At 41.7% G+C, this 12,774-nt stretch overlaps 1 protein-coding gene across 2 annotated transcripts in view; it reads right to left on the minus strand.

Moving 5' to 3' along the window:
- Window positions 1–12,774, minus strand: part of LOC123984717 — a 19,510-nt gene continuing 6,736 nt past the window's right edge. For both annotated transcript variants that reach the window (XM_046071783.1, XM_046071782.1), the window contains 12 exons: window positions 12,332–12,622; window positions 11,970–12,221; window positions 9,004–9,318; window positions 8,578–8,699; window positions 6,208–6,430; window positions 5,957–6,112; window positions 4,452–4,642; window positions 4,126–4,277; window positions 3,751–4,005; window positions 1,653–1,806; window positions 491–623; window positions 1–143 (listed from right to left, as the gene is read on the minus strand). In XM_046071783.1, the coding sequence (XP_045927739.1) occupies window positions 19–143; window positions 491–623; window positions 1,653–1,806; window positions 3,751–4,005; window positions 4,126–4,277; window positions 4,452–4,642; window positions 5,957–6,112; window positions 6,208–6,430; window positions 8,578–8,699; window positions 9,004–9,318; window positions 11,970–12,221; window positions 12,332–12,622 (2,369 nt within the window). In that variant the 3' untranslated portion in view covers window positions 1–18. The remainder of the gene's footprint in view (window positions 144–490; window positions 624–1,652; window positions 1,807–3,750; window positions 4,006–4,125; window positions 4,278–4,451; window positions 4,643–5,956; window positions 6,113–6,207; window positions 6,431–8,577; window positions 8,700–9,003; window positions 9,319–11,969; window positions 12,222–12,331; window positions 12,623–12,774) is intronic.

Raw genomic sequence — 12,774 nt, forward strand, 5'->3', positions numbered from 1 at the left:
GATGGTGTAACAAACACTTTATTGCAGCCGTAGTCGTTTGTAGTAAGCCATGATTGCTTTGGTTGCACTGACTGAGAGCATGGTTACTCCCAAAAAGCCTATTGATCCAGCCACAATGGAGATTATAGTCATGTGCTCTGCCCCTGCAAAGAGATGGACACAAGTAATTACATCACTCTGTATTCAGAGTGCACATACACCTCACACTGAACTGCACATTAGACTCATGACAATGAAAACCACAAAGTTTCAAACATGCTGCATCAAGACATGTTATCCTTAACTTGAAATGACAAAAAAACAAAAAGGACATTTGTAACAGAGATTGTAACAATAAAAACTAAAAATACATGTAAAACTGCAATAAAGTAGTCTTTTTAAAGCCTATTTTGAAGCTGACCCCTGAAAACATCATGTGCACTGATCACGTAAAAGTAGGTCTATGAATTCTGGACTGAACATCTGTTCAGCTTCCTTGACATAAACTCACAGTAAGGCGATTGGGCTCCCGACTTCACTCTTGTGTTGACCACAAGAGGTCCAGCAGACAAAACCGCAGCTTGCTTCCCCTTCCTGTCCATCTGGCTTACAGACCTCTTGGTGCGCTGCGGGCTGGTGCAATTCTATCACAAAATTTGGGTCAGTTGGAGATTTTCACTCCTCTACATTTGTCAGCTTTACTTACAGATTAAAATTTTTCATAAGAAACATCATGAGCTTTTAAAATATGATTTACTTTTATATTTAACAGTAGCCTGTAGAAATCAGTGAAATTGCTTCACCTCAACAAACTAAATGGTAAAATGTTACTTACATTAATAATAATAATCCAATAATAAAATATATAGTAGTATAACACTCACAGGTGTGGTATGAGTACTTTTGATACTGTAATTATACTTTTACATGTAATTTTCAATGCAATTACATTGCTGTAATGCAACTTCTACTTCAGTAAAAGATCTGAATACTGCGGACGCCTGTGTTAAATATCACGCTCTTCAAGTAATGTGCCTAGGTTTTGTATTTGTGTGCACCCAATAAGGCTTGCTATTACTGATCCATCGATCTCCCCGTGAAGAAAGTTAGTGTGTCTTCACAGGAGGCATGATGTGAGCAGTACGTTAGCAGTGCCAGCAGCTTCAGTCCTCTGTCTGCGTCTACACAGGATGCGTGTTCAGGCTCATTATTGTGTGTAGGTCACTTGCGTTTAAGGTAGTGCTCAGAGCACAACACACATAAAACAGAGGAAAATAGACTTGGCACTGAGTATACAATTTGGGTTTCATTTACATAAACATATAATGCAAGTGAAACTCGAGCGGTTACACAGCATGTAGCTGAAAAACACGGCTGAAACGCCTCCAGTGTAGACATGCAGGTTTGGAACACAGTATGGCAAGGGACATTTCTTCCCCGAGTTTGTCCTGAAGACAAACCTTGGTGCTGTTGTACAGGGGTGCTTATTGTTGCCTGCAAGGAGGCCCTGCCTTAAAGCCTGAAGTCAGTGAACAAAAGTCCCACATTTGCAGTTACAGCCACAAATTGCATAAAAGACTGCAACCTGATTGGCTGCAGCCATTAACTCTGCAAGGTATGCACTGATAAATATCTGTGGCTGTATCAACCTTGAGAAAAAAAAAATTATTTACCTTTGTACACTCTTCACCATGTCCACATATGTTGGCCAGGCAGTGAATGTAGAGGGGCAACCCTTTGGGCATGGTGAACATCTGAATGGAAAATCTGCTTCTCTGTGCCAGGCCATTAACAGAGAGCCAGTGGAAAGTGTAGTCAACAGGGCAGCTGGGGAGAAGAGAGGATAACATTCTTCTAAAGCAGTTAAATATATTGCATATTATCAGTGGCTGGTACACTTGATAAAAATTAACATTCTGCCCTGATTTTTTGTATCTTTTTCAGGACATCCCTACTTTCATCCCCTTGAGGGTATTCTCACAACTTGATGCAAGGTTGAAGTCCCTTCATGCTACACACACAGAACTGAACATATCATTAAATGTATAATATTAAAATAACAGTTACATACAGTTATTTATACACATATACACCCCAGAAAATTCTGCAGTGCATTATTTGAAATTATATCTGGGGAGAGCGTAAACAGCAGCAACAAGATATGGTTTCATCTTCAATTCTGACATTTAGGTGTCCATCTTGACTGTGAGCACAAATCATCATTGATGTAAAAGACAGAATCCACCTCCGCTCATCTTGCCGGAGTCTTGCGTTGGCACCTCGGAACACAGCCCGCCTTCAGAGTGCTTGATCTGGGATGCTGACGTTGGGGCAGGTCTTGGATTTCCGTTGCTTGGTGAACATGAGTCCCATTTTTTCCAGACTGACCTTTAGGAGCAGCCTTAAGTCAAAGCTGGGCTAACATGGCACCTGTCCCGGCTTGCTTTCCTCTCCTCTTAGTGATCACTGCACTTGCCACTGTACATGGTCCAGTTGATTGAGCTGTGTGGATCGTGGTCCGCTGCTCTTTAATCCAAAAACCCTGTCTCTTTTTTCAGTGACCGTATTTCTGTCAGAGGTAGCATGTGTTTCAACAATAAAGCCGGAAAAAAACAGATGAAAACCAAAAGTGTAGCGAAGTTTTTTTTCTACAAGAGCTGCCGTTTGCCATAGCAACTAACTCTTTCTAGTTTCATGGAATGGTAAGTAAACCACATACCTACTCCACTACTATTGGGCCAGTAATACTCATACAGGTAACTGATTGGGTTCAGAATCAGTCTAACCCTAAAGCTAATATCTGGTTGGAAGAGTAAAACTTACTTAAAACTGGGTTACAGTGCATCACTGATGCTCAGTAGATGGGTACCAATGATCTTCTGAGCAGTTTTAATCACCCGCTGCAGAGCCCTCTGGTCCTGGGCTGTGCACATCCCATGCCAGTTAGTGTTTTCAGACAGGATGCTTTCTACTGCTCCATGTCAGGTTCTCTGTGATGCTGATTCCCAGGACACTGTTCACGTGCTCCACTTCAGCACCACTGATGTACCATCTCCTTTTTCCTGAAATCAACGATCAGCTCCTTGATTTTGCTGACGTTGAGCAGTAGGTTGTTCTGAGCACCACTCTGCAAGATAATTATATTATTATTTCCTCCCGACATGAAGTCTCATCGTTGTTTGAAATTCGTCCGATGATGGTGGTGCCATCCGCAAACTTCACAACAGAGTTCTCTCCATGTCGGGGGATGCAGTCGTGGCTGTACAGCTGAACAGGAGGGGGCTGAGCATACAGCCCTGGGGGGCTCCGGTGTTAGAGTACTAGAGTGGAGGAGGTGAGTCCGCTAATCTGAACTGACTGGGGTCTGTTTGTGAGGAAGTCCAGTGTCCAGTTGCAGAGTGTTGAGTTTGCTGATCAGTTTCATGGGGAGATTGTGTTGAATGCTGAGCTGAAATCCACAAACAGCATTCTGATGTAGCTGTTTTTCTCAAGATGTGTGAGGGCTGAGAGGAGGGCAGTGGAGATGGCATCCTCTGTGGATCTGTTGGTTCTGAAAGCAAGCTGACCACATCCCCTCTTGCTCTCATATCCAGCTTGCGAGTTGATCACCCAGTAATTCTTCCAATTATAAAAAAACGGAATAAACTTGGTCTGTAGGGTCCATCCTTGATGGCACCCCTCCTCTTAACTCCAACTAAATGTGATACATAAAAATAGTGTTCATAAATTTAATCACATGCGTCAGTCTATCGGAGTCACATTTTCACCTACCCATCCTGCAGAAATACACCTTGGACTGGATCCTGTGGATCGTTGCTCTCAGTGGCCCAGCATGACTCCACCCTCAGGAGTAAGTCTGAAGCAAAAGAGTTGTTGGTGTGCAGGGCCACCTGGAAGAACAGGGTGTCCTCAGGCTCCAGGTCTCCGGTACGCCTGTAGCTGCTGTAAGTGTCATCAGTGTATAGGGTCATGGTCAGGCCCAGCTGCGGGGATGAGCTGAACTGCACCAAGGAGATAGAGGAGAGCCTACAACAAGAGATATGTTCCTCCATTTATTTACAATTCTTTCTTTTTGAGTTCGACACCATACCAAAGAACAACGGCCAGAGAAGCAAAGAGATAAAATATAAAGATGGTTCGTCTTACCACTCCATATCCACACTGAGTTGAGTGTTGCGAACATAATGTCGTGGGTAGACACACTTCCAGACAACTTTCAGATCCTGCCGGCTAATGGTTTGCTCTCTGGTCAAAGTCACAGTCAGAGTGTTTTGGAACTCAAGGTGAGTTTTGTTCGCCTGGACATACAAAGGGCACTTCTTTATTACAGTTTAAGCACCTAAACTAGTTCTGATCATGTTGTGCAATGTAAACATTTTATTAGAGTTCTAAAATGTGAGGGTTATTGTATTCCATAAGTCACTAGTAAGGCAAAAATGAAATGTCTTTTTTTATAACATCTATCAACTCACCCGCCTCTCAGTTCCACATTCAGAGGCTTTTTGTGAGATGCGGAAGTAGTAGAAAATCTCATTTTCATCCACAGTGCACCGCCCATCGTTCAGCTTCACATCTACCTTTCCCCCGAGGTACGAAGTCAGGTAGGGTTTTGCTATTCCACCAGTCACCAGTTTATCCAGACACTGGCTGATAAGGCCTCTTTCTGTTTCAAAACAACAGTCACGATCAAAGCAGTGAGAAGCCAGAATAATACTCAGACTCTGACACTACAGAACAAGAAATGTTAGTTTGTTTTTTTTAAAAAGGAACAGCCATCTTAACCGTTTACTAAAGCCATAGTGCAGGGGTCAGCAGGTTTTTCAAATCATTATATGACAGGTCAGGCTATATAGAGATCGTTTTACATGTCCACAATTAAGCATGTGCAGGAGTGTGTGCCTCCCACTGATTGGTCCACATCAACCTACAGACGCTTATTTTCATTTCCCCAGTATCTCCAGGCAGAGGAAATTCCTGTGTTTCTCATTCAGAGAATCTTATGAATTTCCTTCAGAACTTTTTAAGGTAAAAGCTCTCAATTAAACCCGACAAAGTACTGCTGCAAAGACGTTCATGCTTTTATTTTGTAGGCAACAATCACTTAAGAGGAAGTGATTATATATAGAGTAACTTTTGCCAGTGCATTTTCTTAATTTGTGTCTGTCATGACAGATCTGTTTTAGCACCAGCCACTATAATGTTGTTGGGTTTTTTTGTCGCTATCAAAGTAATCTGGCCACGGGCGAGATATTATTGCTGGCGTGCGAGCTACGGCCGCCTTTTGCCAACCACTGCTGTAGTGGAAGCACATTATAAGAAAAACTGAAAAGTCCCCAAAATTTCTCTAAATATAAAGTCACAAACACTTAAGTAGAATTTAGCATCCTAATAGTCATTTCAACTTCTCTTATGTTTCTTGGTGGCAAATGGTGATAGCAGTCAAATATTGTGAATGATGGGCACCAGAGCTGGAGCCGAACGACGGAACCAGGCTCAGCAACCTCCCGATAATCACAGCCAGACCAGGACCGAACACAGCCTCCCAGACCGACGGAAGCCAGTTTGACAACATGGATTTAAGTACCATGGTGATTTACAAGACTCTGACTCTGGGGACGATGAAGACACGGAGGGTTCAGGCGGGGACAGGGGAGGCGTCAAGAGGGAGAGGAGCAAGACGGACGTCAAGGCATCAGAGAGGCAGCGAGAGCATGTAGAGCCAGAACATTTCCACATCTAATCCAGTGAATTAAGGGTTTATTTCAACCAAACCAGAGTTGGTGATTGCTGGAACAGTAGAAAGACTAACTACGATGGTTTCTGAGAGTTTTATTTAGTTCTTGTTTTCTTCATTAAGATAACAAGGCTTTAAGAGCTAGAAACTTCAGTATTATAATACTTCGTATGAGACTGAGTGTGTTAAAAACAGACTTTTCAACATTGAATATGATGAGACATGCAACTTGTAAAAGTTTACCACTGCAGACCGGATGTGAAGCCACAGGAGGCACGATGACAGAGCTCACATCGTAGTAGCCATGTTGGCACACACAGGTGTAGGAGCCCAGAGTGTTGATGCACAGAGAATTACGGGGACACAAAGTTTGCTTGGAGAAAGCACACAGATCTGGACCTGAGAAACGGTCAAAGCAAATAAAATCCATCTCAGAAAACAGAAGATTATTATTCTGTGACATGTAGGTGTGCTGGTGTTTCAACATCACCTACCGTCCCAGTGAATGACCCCGTCTGCAACTGTAACGTTTGTAGCCTTCAGGGAGCGAATGTAATCCAGCTGATCTTCAGCGGGCAGGGGCACATCCATCACGTCAGTGTTGGATGCATCAAAAGACAGAAACAGAATCTCCGTTTTGTCTTTATCATCTGCAGGTTCAAAGGTGGCCACTTCAATGCGGACTGGCTGATCAAAGTCTTTCAACAGCTTCTGAAGCTGAAGGACACACACACACACACACACACACACACACACACGTTTAAAGAATGATAAACTTATTTGGAATTAATTATGCTTGGCTGTAATGTATTATTCAGTACTTCAAAACATAAAAACGTATCTGATTCAAGAAGAAAAACATTTTGTTCAGAAAGTAAATGTGTTAATGAATAAACGGAAGTGTAAAATATGTTTTGGAATAAAATAAAGGGAGCCATCCACAAGTGAACCTCACATCCTGCCACCTCATGTTTTGTTCATTTAAATCTCTCCTGTACACTAACACCACCAATCGCCACATCCTCCCCCTAAAGCTTCCCATCTGGCCCACAGAATGGCCACTGATGAAAGTATTGTAATATCTATACATTTACAGTATTACGAACTGCTGTATTAAGTTACTGCCAATGCTAACTGAACATTTCCTGCTACTGCAGTGTCACATTAAAAGCATTTAACTGGCAAAACACGAGTTAACTGTTAATATGAAGTACAGGAAATGCTGTGTGTTTGTCAGTAAGTTCATCAAAAAAAAAAGCAAAACAACTGTAATTTTCAACCTGCTATGACAGCAGACCAGTAATATCACACTCAGGAGCAGATACAGTGAGTTGTCGTCCGAAAAGCAGGTGACAGGCTGCACATCTCCAACTTCTCAGTTACCCACTCCTCATTTTTGCTATTTGCAGGCTCATGTCCTGACTGCTCACATTTAGGGCTGTCCCCGACTAAGGATTTACATAGTCAAAATCATAGTCATAGTCAGAATCGTCAAGTCCTGCCTATAGTCCACTGATAGTCGAATCGTGTGTTTATTTGCGCGGCGATTGTACACAGTAGCTCTGCTTTAATCTTGAGAAGCTGCAGAGCTGCAGTCTCTATTCATTCAACTTACACTGTAAATTTCCAGCTAAACTGGGGCTTTTTAAGACCTCTCCCCCCACTGACGACCCAGGGTTAGGTTAACAACTTTATTCACGTACTTTAAAAACATTTACATGTTTATAAAAACAAAACATGTTTATTTACAGCATTAAACGTTCAAATGTATACTGTAATAGGCTGTATAACTTGGGAGAAAACTGGTAGGTCTATGTAAAATCAGACGTTGAGCACCCCCATATCACCAAAATGGCATGATCCTTGTTTCGCTGCGAAGCGTCGACTGTGAGATTGACAGTCGAATCAAGCTCCGCCCATCAAAGCATCGAATCTTAGACTATTCGAAGACTCGATGCTATTCTGGGTCAGCCCTACTCACATTATTATGGAAAAAGAACAATTACTGCCAGCCTGACAATAGTTGATTTGCTGCCCCTGACTTCTGTGACGTGCAGTAGGCTATTAATCCACATCTGCTGTTACCACCAGTAACTACACATGCACAAAAATGTCTCAAATGCATAATAGCTTTAGCAAAACAGGTTGAATAATATTTCCTGCCAATGTTATATTTACAATTACAGACTTTAACCATCAGCATGAACTTCCTCCTTGGCGGAAGTCTGAGAGCATATTCTAGTTAAGTATGTATAGTTATTATTAAGGATTTACCTGGGTTTTTTTGTTGTTTTTTTTGGGAGTTTGTTCACACAATTAGGATAATAAAAACTGCATTTTTGGTGCAAATATTAAACAAGAATATGCTAATTAAGTCTAAATAATTTCTTTAAATTGAAAGGCCGGCCGACACAGTGTAGAAATTCTGGCCCTTGAACATGACCCCTGGTCTACAGCCATGGTAGCAGCTCTGTGAGGCTTTACTTGAGCAAATGCTACTGTCAGCATGCTAACATGCAGATGTTAAGCATGTATAACATTTCTCATGCTCACAATCTTAGTTTAGCTTGTTAGCTTTCTGCTGATAAGCACTAAACACAAAGTACAGCTGAGCTGAGGCTGATGGGAATTTCGTTAATTTTGAGGGAGACCGACACGCCGACATTACCATCCACAGGGCCACGCAGCTAGCTTGAAAAACCATTAAAATTTCATTGAGATGTGTCATTTTTTATTGGCTCCAAGGAGAGTTTTTCCACGCAGAAACACAAAGGGTGTACTTTAACTCAGCACTGTATAAAATTAGGATGAAAACTGGATCTGCAGCCCGTGATCACATATGTAAACAATGAAGATTCTTCTACCTTATCTTTAAAAATCTCCCTCATTTCAGCTCTTGGTTCTGACACATCGTCCTGTAGATCATCAGGTAGTGACCAGGGCACGACCATTGTGAGTACCATGGTGGAAAAATCTAAATCCAGCCCTACAGAAGTCACAAAATGGAGACACGGCATGAAAGATTATTAAAGAAATCCAGTATATCATTATCAGATTTAGGCCTAGGCTGGAGAAAAATAACAAAAAATAATGTGTTTTTGTTTAGTTTTTTTACACATTATTGTTTTTCTTTTTATTCCAACTTTCAACAGATTGCTGTATAATACTGTCACAAAATGTTCAGTGGATTGTCTTTATGTCTAGTCAACAAAACAGACATTCAAACTAAAAACCACCACACAACTACAGATCCCTTGTCCTTATTGGACTAATGGAACATTCAGACTGACCTCGGTTCAGATCAGATCCAGCAGCCCTCAAGAGGAGCCCTATGGATGAATAAGCTCCCTCAAAAACCACACGAGAATGTTCTGATTCCCACTGTCCGTCACATTCCTCCCACACACTGAGGACATAGGTCTTCCCTTCCTCCAACCCCGGTAGACCCAGCTTTGGGTCAGTCACACGGCTGCCCTGGATGCTGGTGCCATTCTCCAGAGACAGTTCATATAAAAAGGCCACAGCTGGTTGGTTCATGGTGCTGGGTTTCCACAGGGCGGTGGAGTCGTTAGAGCGATACCTCAGCTCAGACACACCATGTGTTCCTGGATACATCAATACAGACAGATCAGGCCACAGACACAGTACTGTGCAAAAGACTTAGGCAGGTATAGGAAAAATGCTGTAAACTAAGAATGCTTTCAAAAATAGGCATGTTAAGAGATTATATTTATCAATTAACAAAATACAAAGGGAAATCTAATCAATATTTGGTGTGACCACCGTTCCCCTTCAAAACAGCATCATTTTTGTCTAGGTACACTTGCATGTAGTTTTTAAAGGAACTTTCATGTAGATTGGCCCAAACATCACATCAGTGAATGAATGTGACATGTAGTGTTAAGTGCTTTGAGTGGTCGGAAGACTAGGAAGGCACTGTATAAGTTCAATCCATTTCCCATTTAGAACTTCCTAACACTGCCTTTTCATAGTGGGTCTACCACTCTATCCACAGGAACTACCACTCTATCCGCAGCTAGATGTATTTGGGTGTCCTATACCCATATATGCATGCATCAATCAATTTTAGAAGAATAAATAATCTCCTTTGTGGTGCATGCAGATACTTCGGTACATAATATATTAACAGAGAAACAGTATGCAACCAGAACCATAACGCAAACACGTAACGTAAGGGTCCCCCCCTGCAGCTAATGGTGGGCCTGAGTGGGCCCCTTTCCTACAGCAGAGAGGGACTTTAACACCTTTCATAGTGTGGATATTTAAATGTCACAAAATAAATATAACACTATTTTGAACACTGGACACAGGTTAGTAATATAAAATATATAATTAAATTATACCCATTACAATCTCAGTAACGCGAGTTACAACGCGTTTTAACATGAAATAATGCGGTGTTTTGGTTTTTAATAATACTCCAACACCTACAAACATTTTGGCACCAGAAAAACAAAAACAAATCCATGAGTAAAAGAGGGAATCCAATGGGAGCTCGGCTCCTCTCAACAAGAAAGTAGCTCCCCTGATGGATCATGCGACAGTTGGGGGTGGGGGAAAAAAATAAATAAATAAATAAAATCGATACAGCATAGTATGGTGATATTTGCCATGGCAATGCTGTATCGATACACGGACACCAATTATCGATATTTTATTATATAAATTGCAGATGGGAGTTTAAAATTTTTGGTACTGGAATAATAAAAATCTATTGCTTTTTTAAGTCAATTACAAAACTTAACAGGACCATATAGAGGACTGAAAAAGTGATATGAACAAACAGAGTAGTGTATCTTTTTAGTTAAACAGATGTTAACAAAGTTTGACTTTAGGGACCTAATTGGAAGTTGGAAAAAGGTAATAAATTGCAATATATCTCAATATATTTAAAATCGCAACATAAATATCGTGATAATATCGTATCGCGGGGCCTCTGGTGATTCCCACCCCTAGCGACAGTAGTATTGTAATATAACTAATTAATAAATAACTTACCTCTTGAATGACAGTAACTAGTAATCTATGATGTATTACATTTTGGAAGTAACTTGCCCAACACTGCTCATTGTGGCAGAGGACATGATTTCATTATCAAAGTTCTTGTAAAAAGCCCACCTGCCCATTCAACTCAGATTGTTACACAACTGTACTGTGAAGCTAGAACAAACCTTTTACAACAAAACTATGGCTAAATTATTTAAATTTTAAATAAATTTCTCAAACAGAGAAACAAACATTACATCAACTGTGAATGCGCAACTATTAGCAATACTACAGAATCCGTTTTCCTACATGTGAGTATACATGCACACACTTTGGTGTATCGATGAGCAAAAATGAAAGTGATCTGGTGGAATAGGCTTGGCAAAGTGGCCAGTAAGATTATTGGGTTGAACCAGCTGCAGCTCTCCGACCTCTACTATAGGCAGGTCCAAATGAAGGCCCAGGCCATATTGGACTGTCCTGATCACCCCCTGTGGAGGGAGTTTGAGTTCCTTCCTTCAGGCCATAGATAAAGATTTCCTTCTCATAGGACAAAAAGATACAAAGTCTCTTTTATTTGCACAGAAACATCGGCACCTTTATGATGAATGAGTTAAGATACCTGGTGGCAACAAAATTTCCTCTGGTGAGATAGTAAAGGTTGTTTTGTTTTTTTACTTTTGATCCCATACTAACCCCTTTAAGTCCAGGTTGTGAGCGTAAGAGACAGTTTAATAGCTGTGGCTGCATCAGGCACGCTATGGTATAAGGAGTGGCAATTTATGAATCCAGACGGGGTCGGGGCCTGTCTGGATATCACACATGATTTCTTCTTTCTTGAGGGAAATTATTAAGTTGTGCAATTTCCTTTTAGATTTCAACAGTACGCTAACCACCTCAGAACAAACCCCGTAAACTTACAATCCACTGTCTGTCCTCATTATTGATCTTTTATTGAATCAAAGTCTAAAGTAACTTGAGTCTAGTCTAAAAGACCCCATATAGCTAACTTGTAAAACTTGTAACTTGATGTTTTCTTCCTCCTAATACCAGACACAAAAACATATAGCCAAGTTCCCCTTCGTAAGGACTGATGGGAATGGGGACAAGAAGATATTTTACTGCAGGTTCAGCTATCTCATCACTTTGCCCGGCTTTCTGTTAACAGAGTAATACTGCATAATGAGTAGCGTGTATGGGACCATATTAATTCTACCAGTGTGTGTTCTCTCATTAGTTTCTGCCTTACCTGTGTGCGCTGTGACCGTCTTGGCACTCATGAGCACACCGTCTCCACACAGCGCCTCCACCTTGGCCTGGTACTGTTGGCATGGCAGCAGCCCCCTCACAGTGTAGTTGGTCATGAGCGTGGTGCCCTGCAGCGCCCCCTCGTGGTAGACTCTGAAAACAGAGATGGATGAGGTGTTCCTCACCTCCCAGCTCAGGGTGTAGCTGTCTGGGCCAAACGACGTCTGATGCAAGGCCTCGATGCTGGAGTAAGCTGAGGAGCACAGAAGGGACTGTGTTAAGCACTACAGTTTTTACCTAAAGCAACTCTTCACAATTACAAAAAAGTAATTTAGTCAGTTCATCAAGCCGTGCAGGACTTACCTGAGTTTCCATCGTTCAGGACCATCTTGCTATAGCGGGACTTCATCCCTGCCGGGCAAACCGTCTGCAGGCCAAACTTAACCTTGCTGCAGGGCTGCAGATCAGACAAGATGAACATTAAGCTGTCCTTCTGCCACAGGAGTACCTCTTCTGTGACGTGGTCTGTACCATTGAGGTAGAAGGCGGTGAGGAGGAAGAGGGACATCTTGTGGTTCTCAGGGAAGTCCCAAGACAGCAATAAGCTGCTGGTAGTCCGTGATGTCATCTCAAAGTTCTTGGGAATGTCTGGGTCTGGTGGGAAAGGCACAAAGAGTTGGCAATGTGTTTTGGGTATCATCAACTTTTAAGTGTGGTTAACTGAACAGTGGTTCATTTACACATCCAGCAAATGTGAAGCAACATTAGCATCATAGACCGTATGATTAGCATTCATGTGTACTTGA

The sequence above is a fragment of the Micropterus dolomieu genome, linkage group LG16 (assembly GCF_021292245.1).
Source record: "Micropterus dolomieu isolate WLL.071019.BEF.003 ecotype Adirondacks linkage group LG16, ASM2129224v1, whole genome shotgun sequence".
Lineage (NCBI taxonomy): Eukaryota > Metazoa > Chordata > Actinopteri > Centrarchiformes > Centrarchidae > Micropterus > Micropterus dolomieu.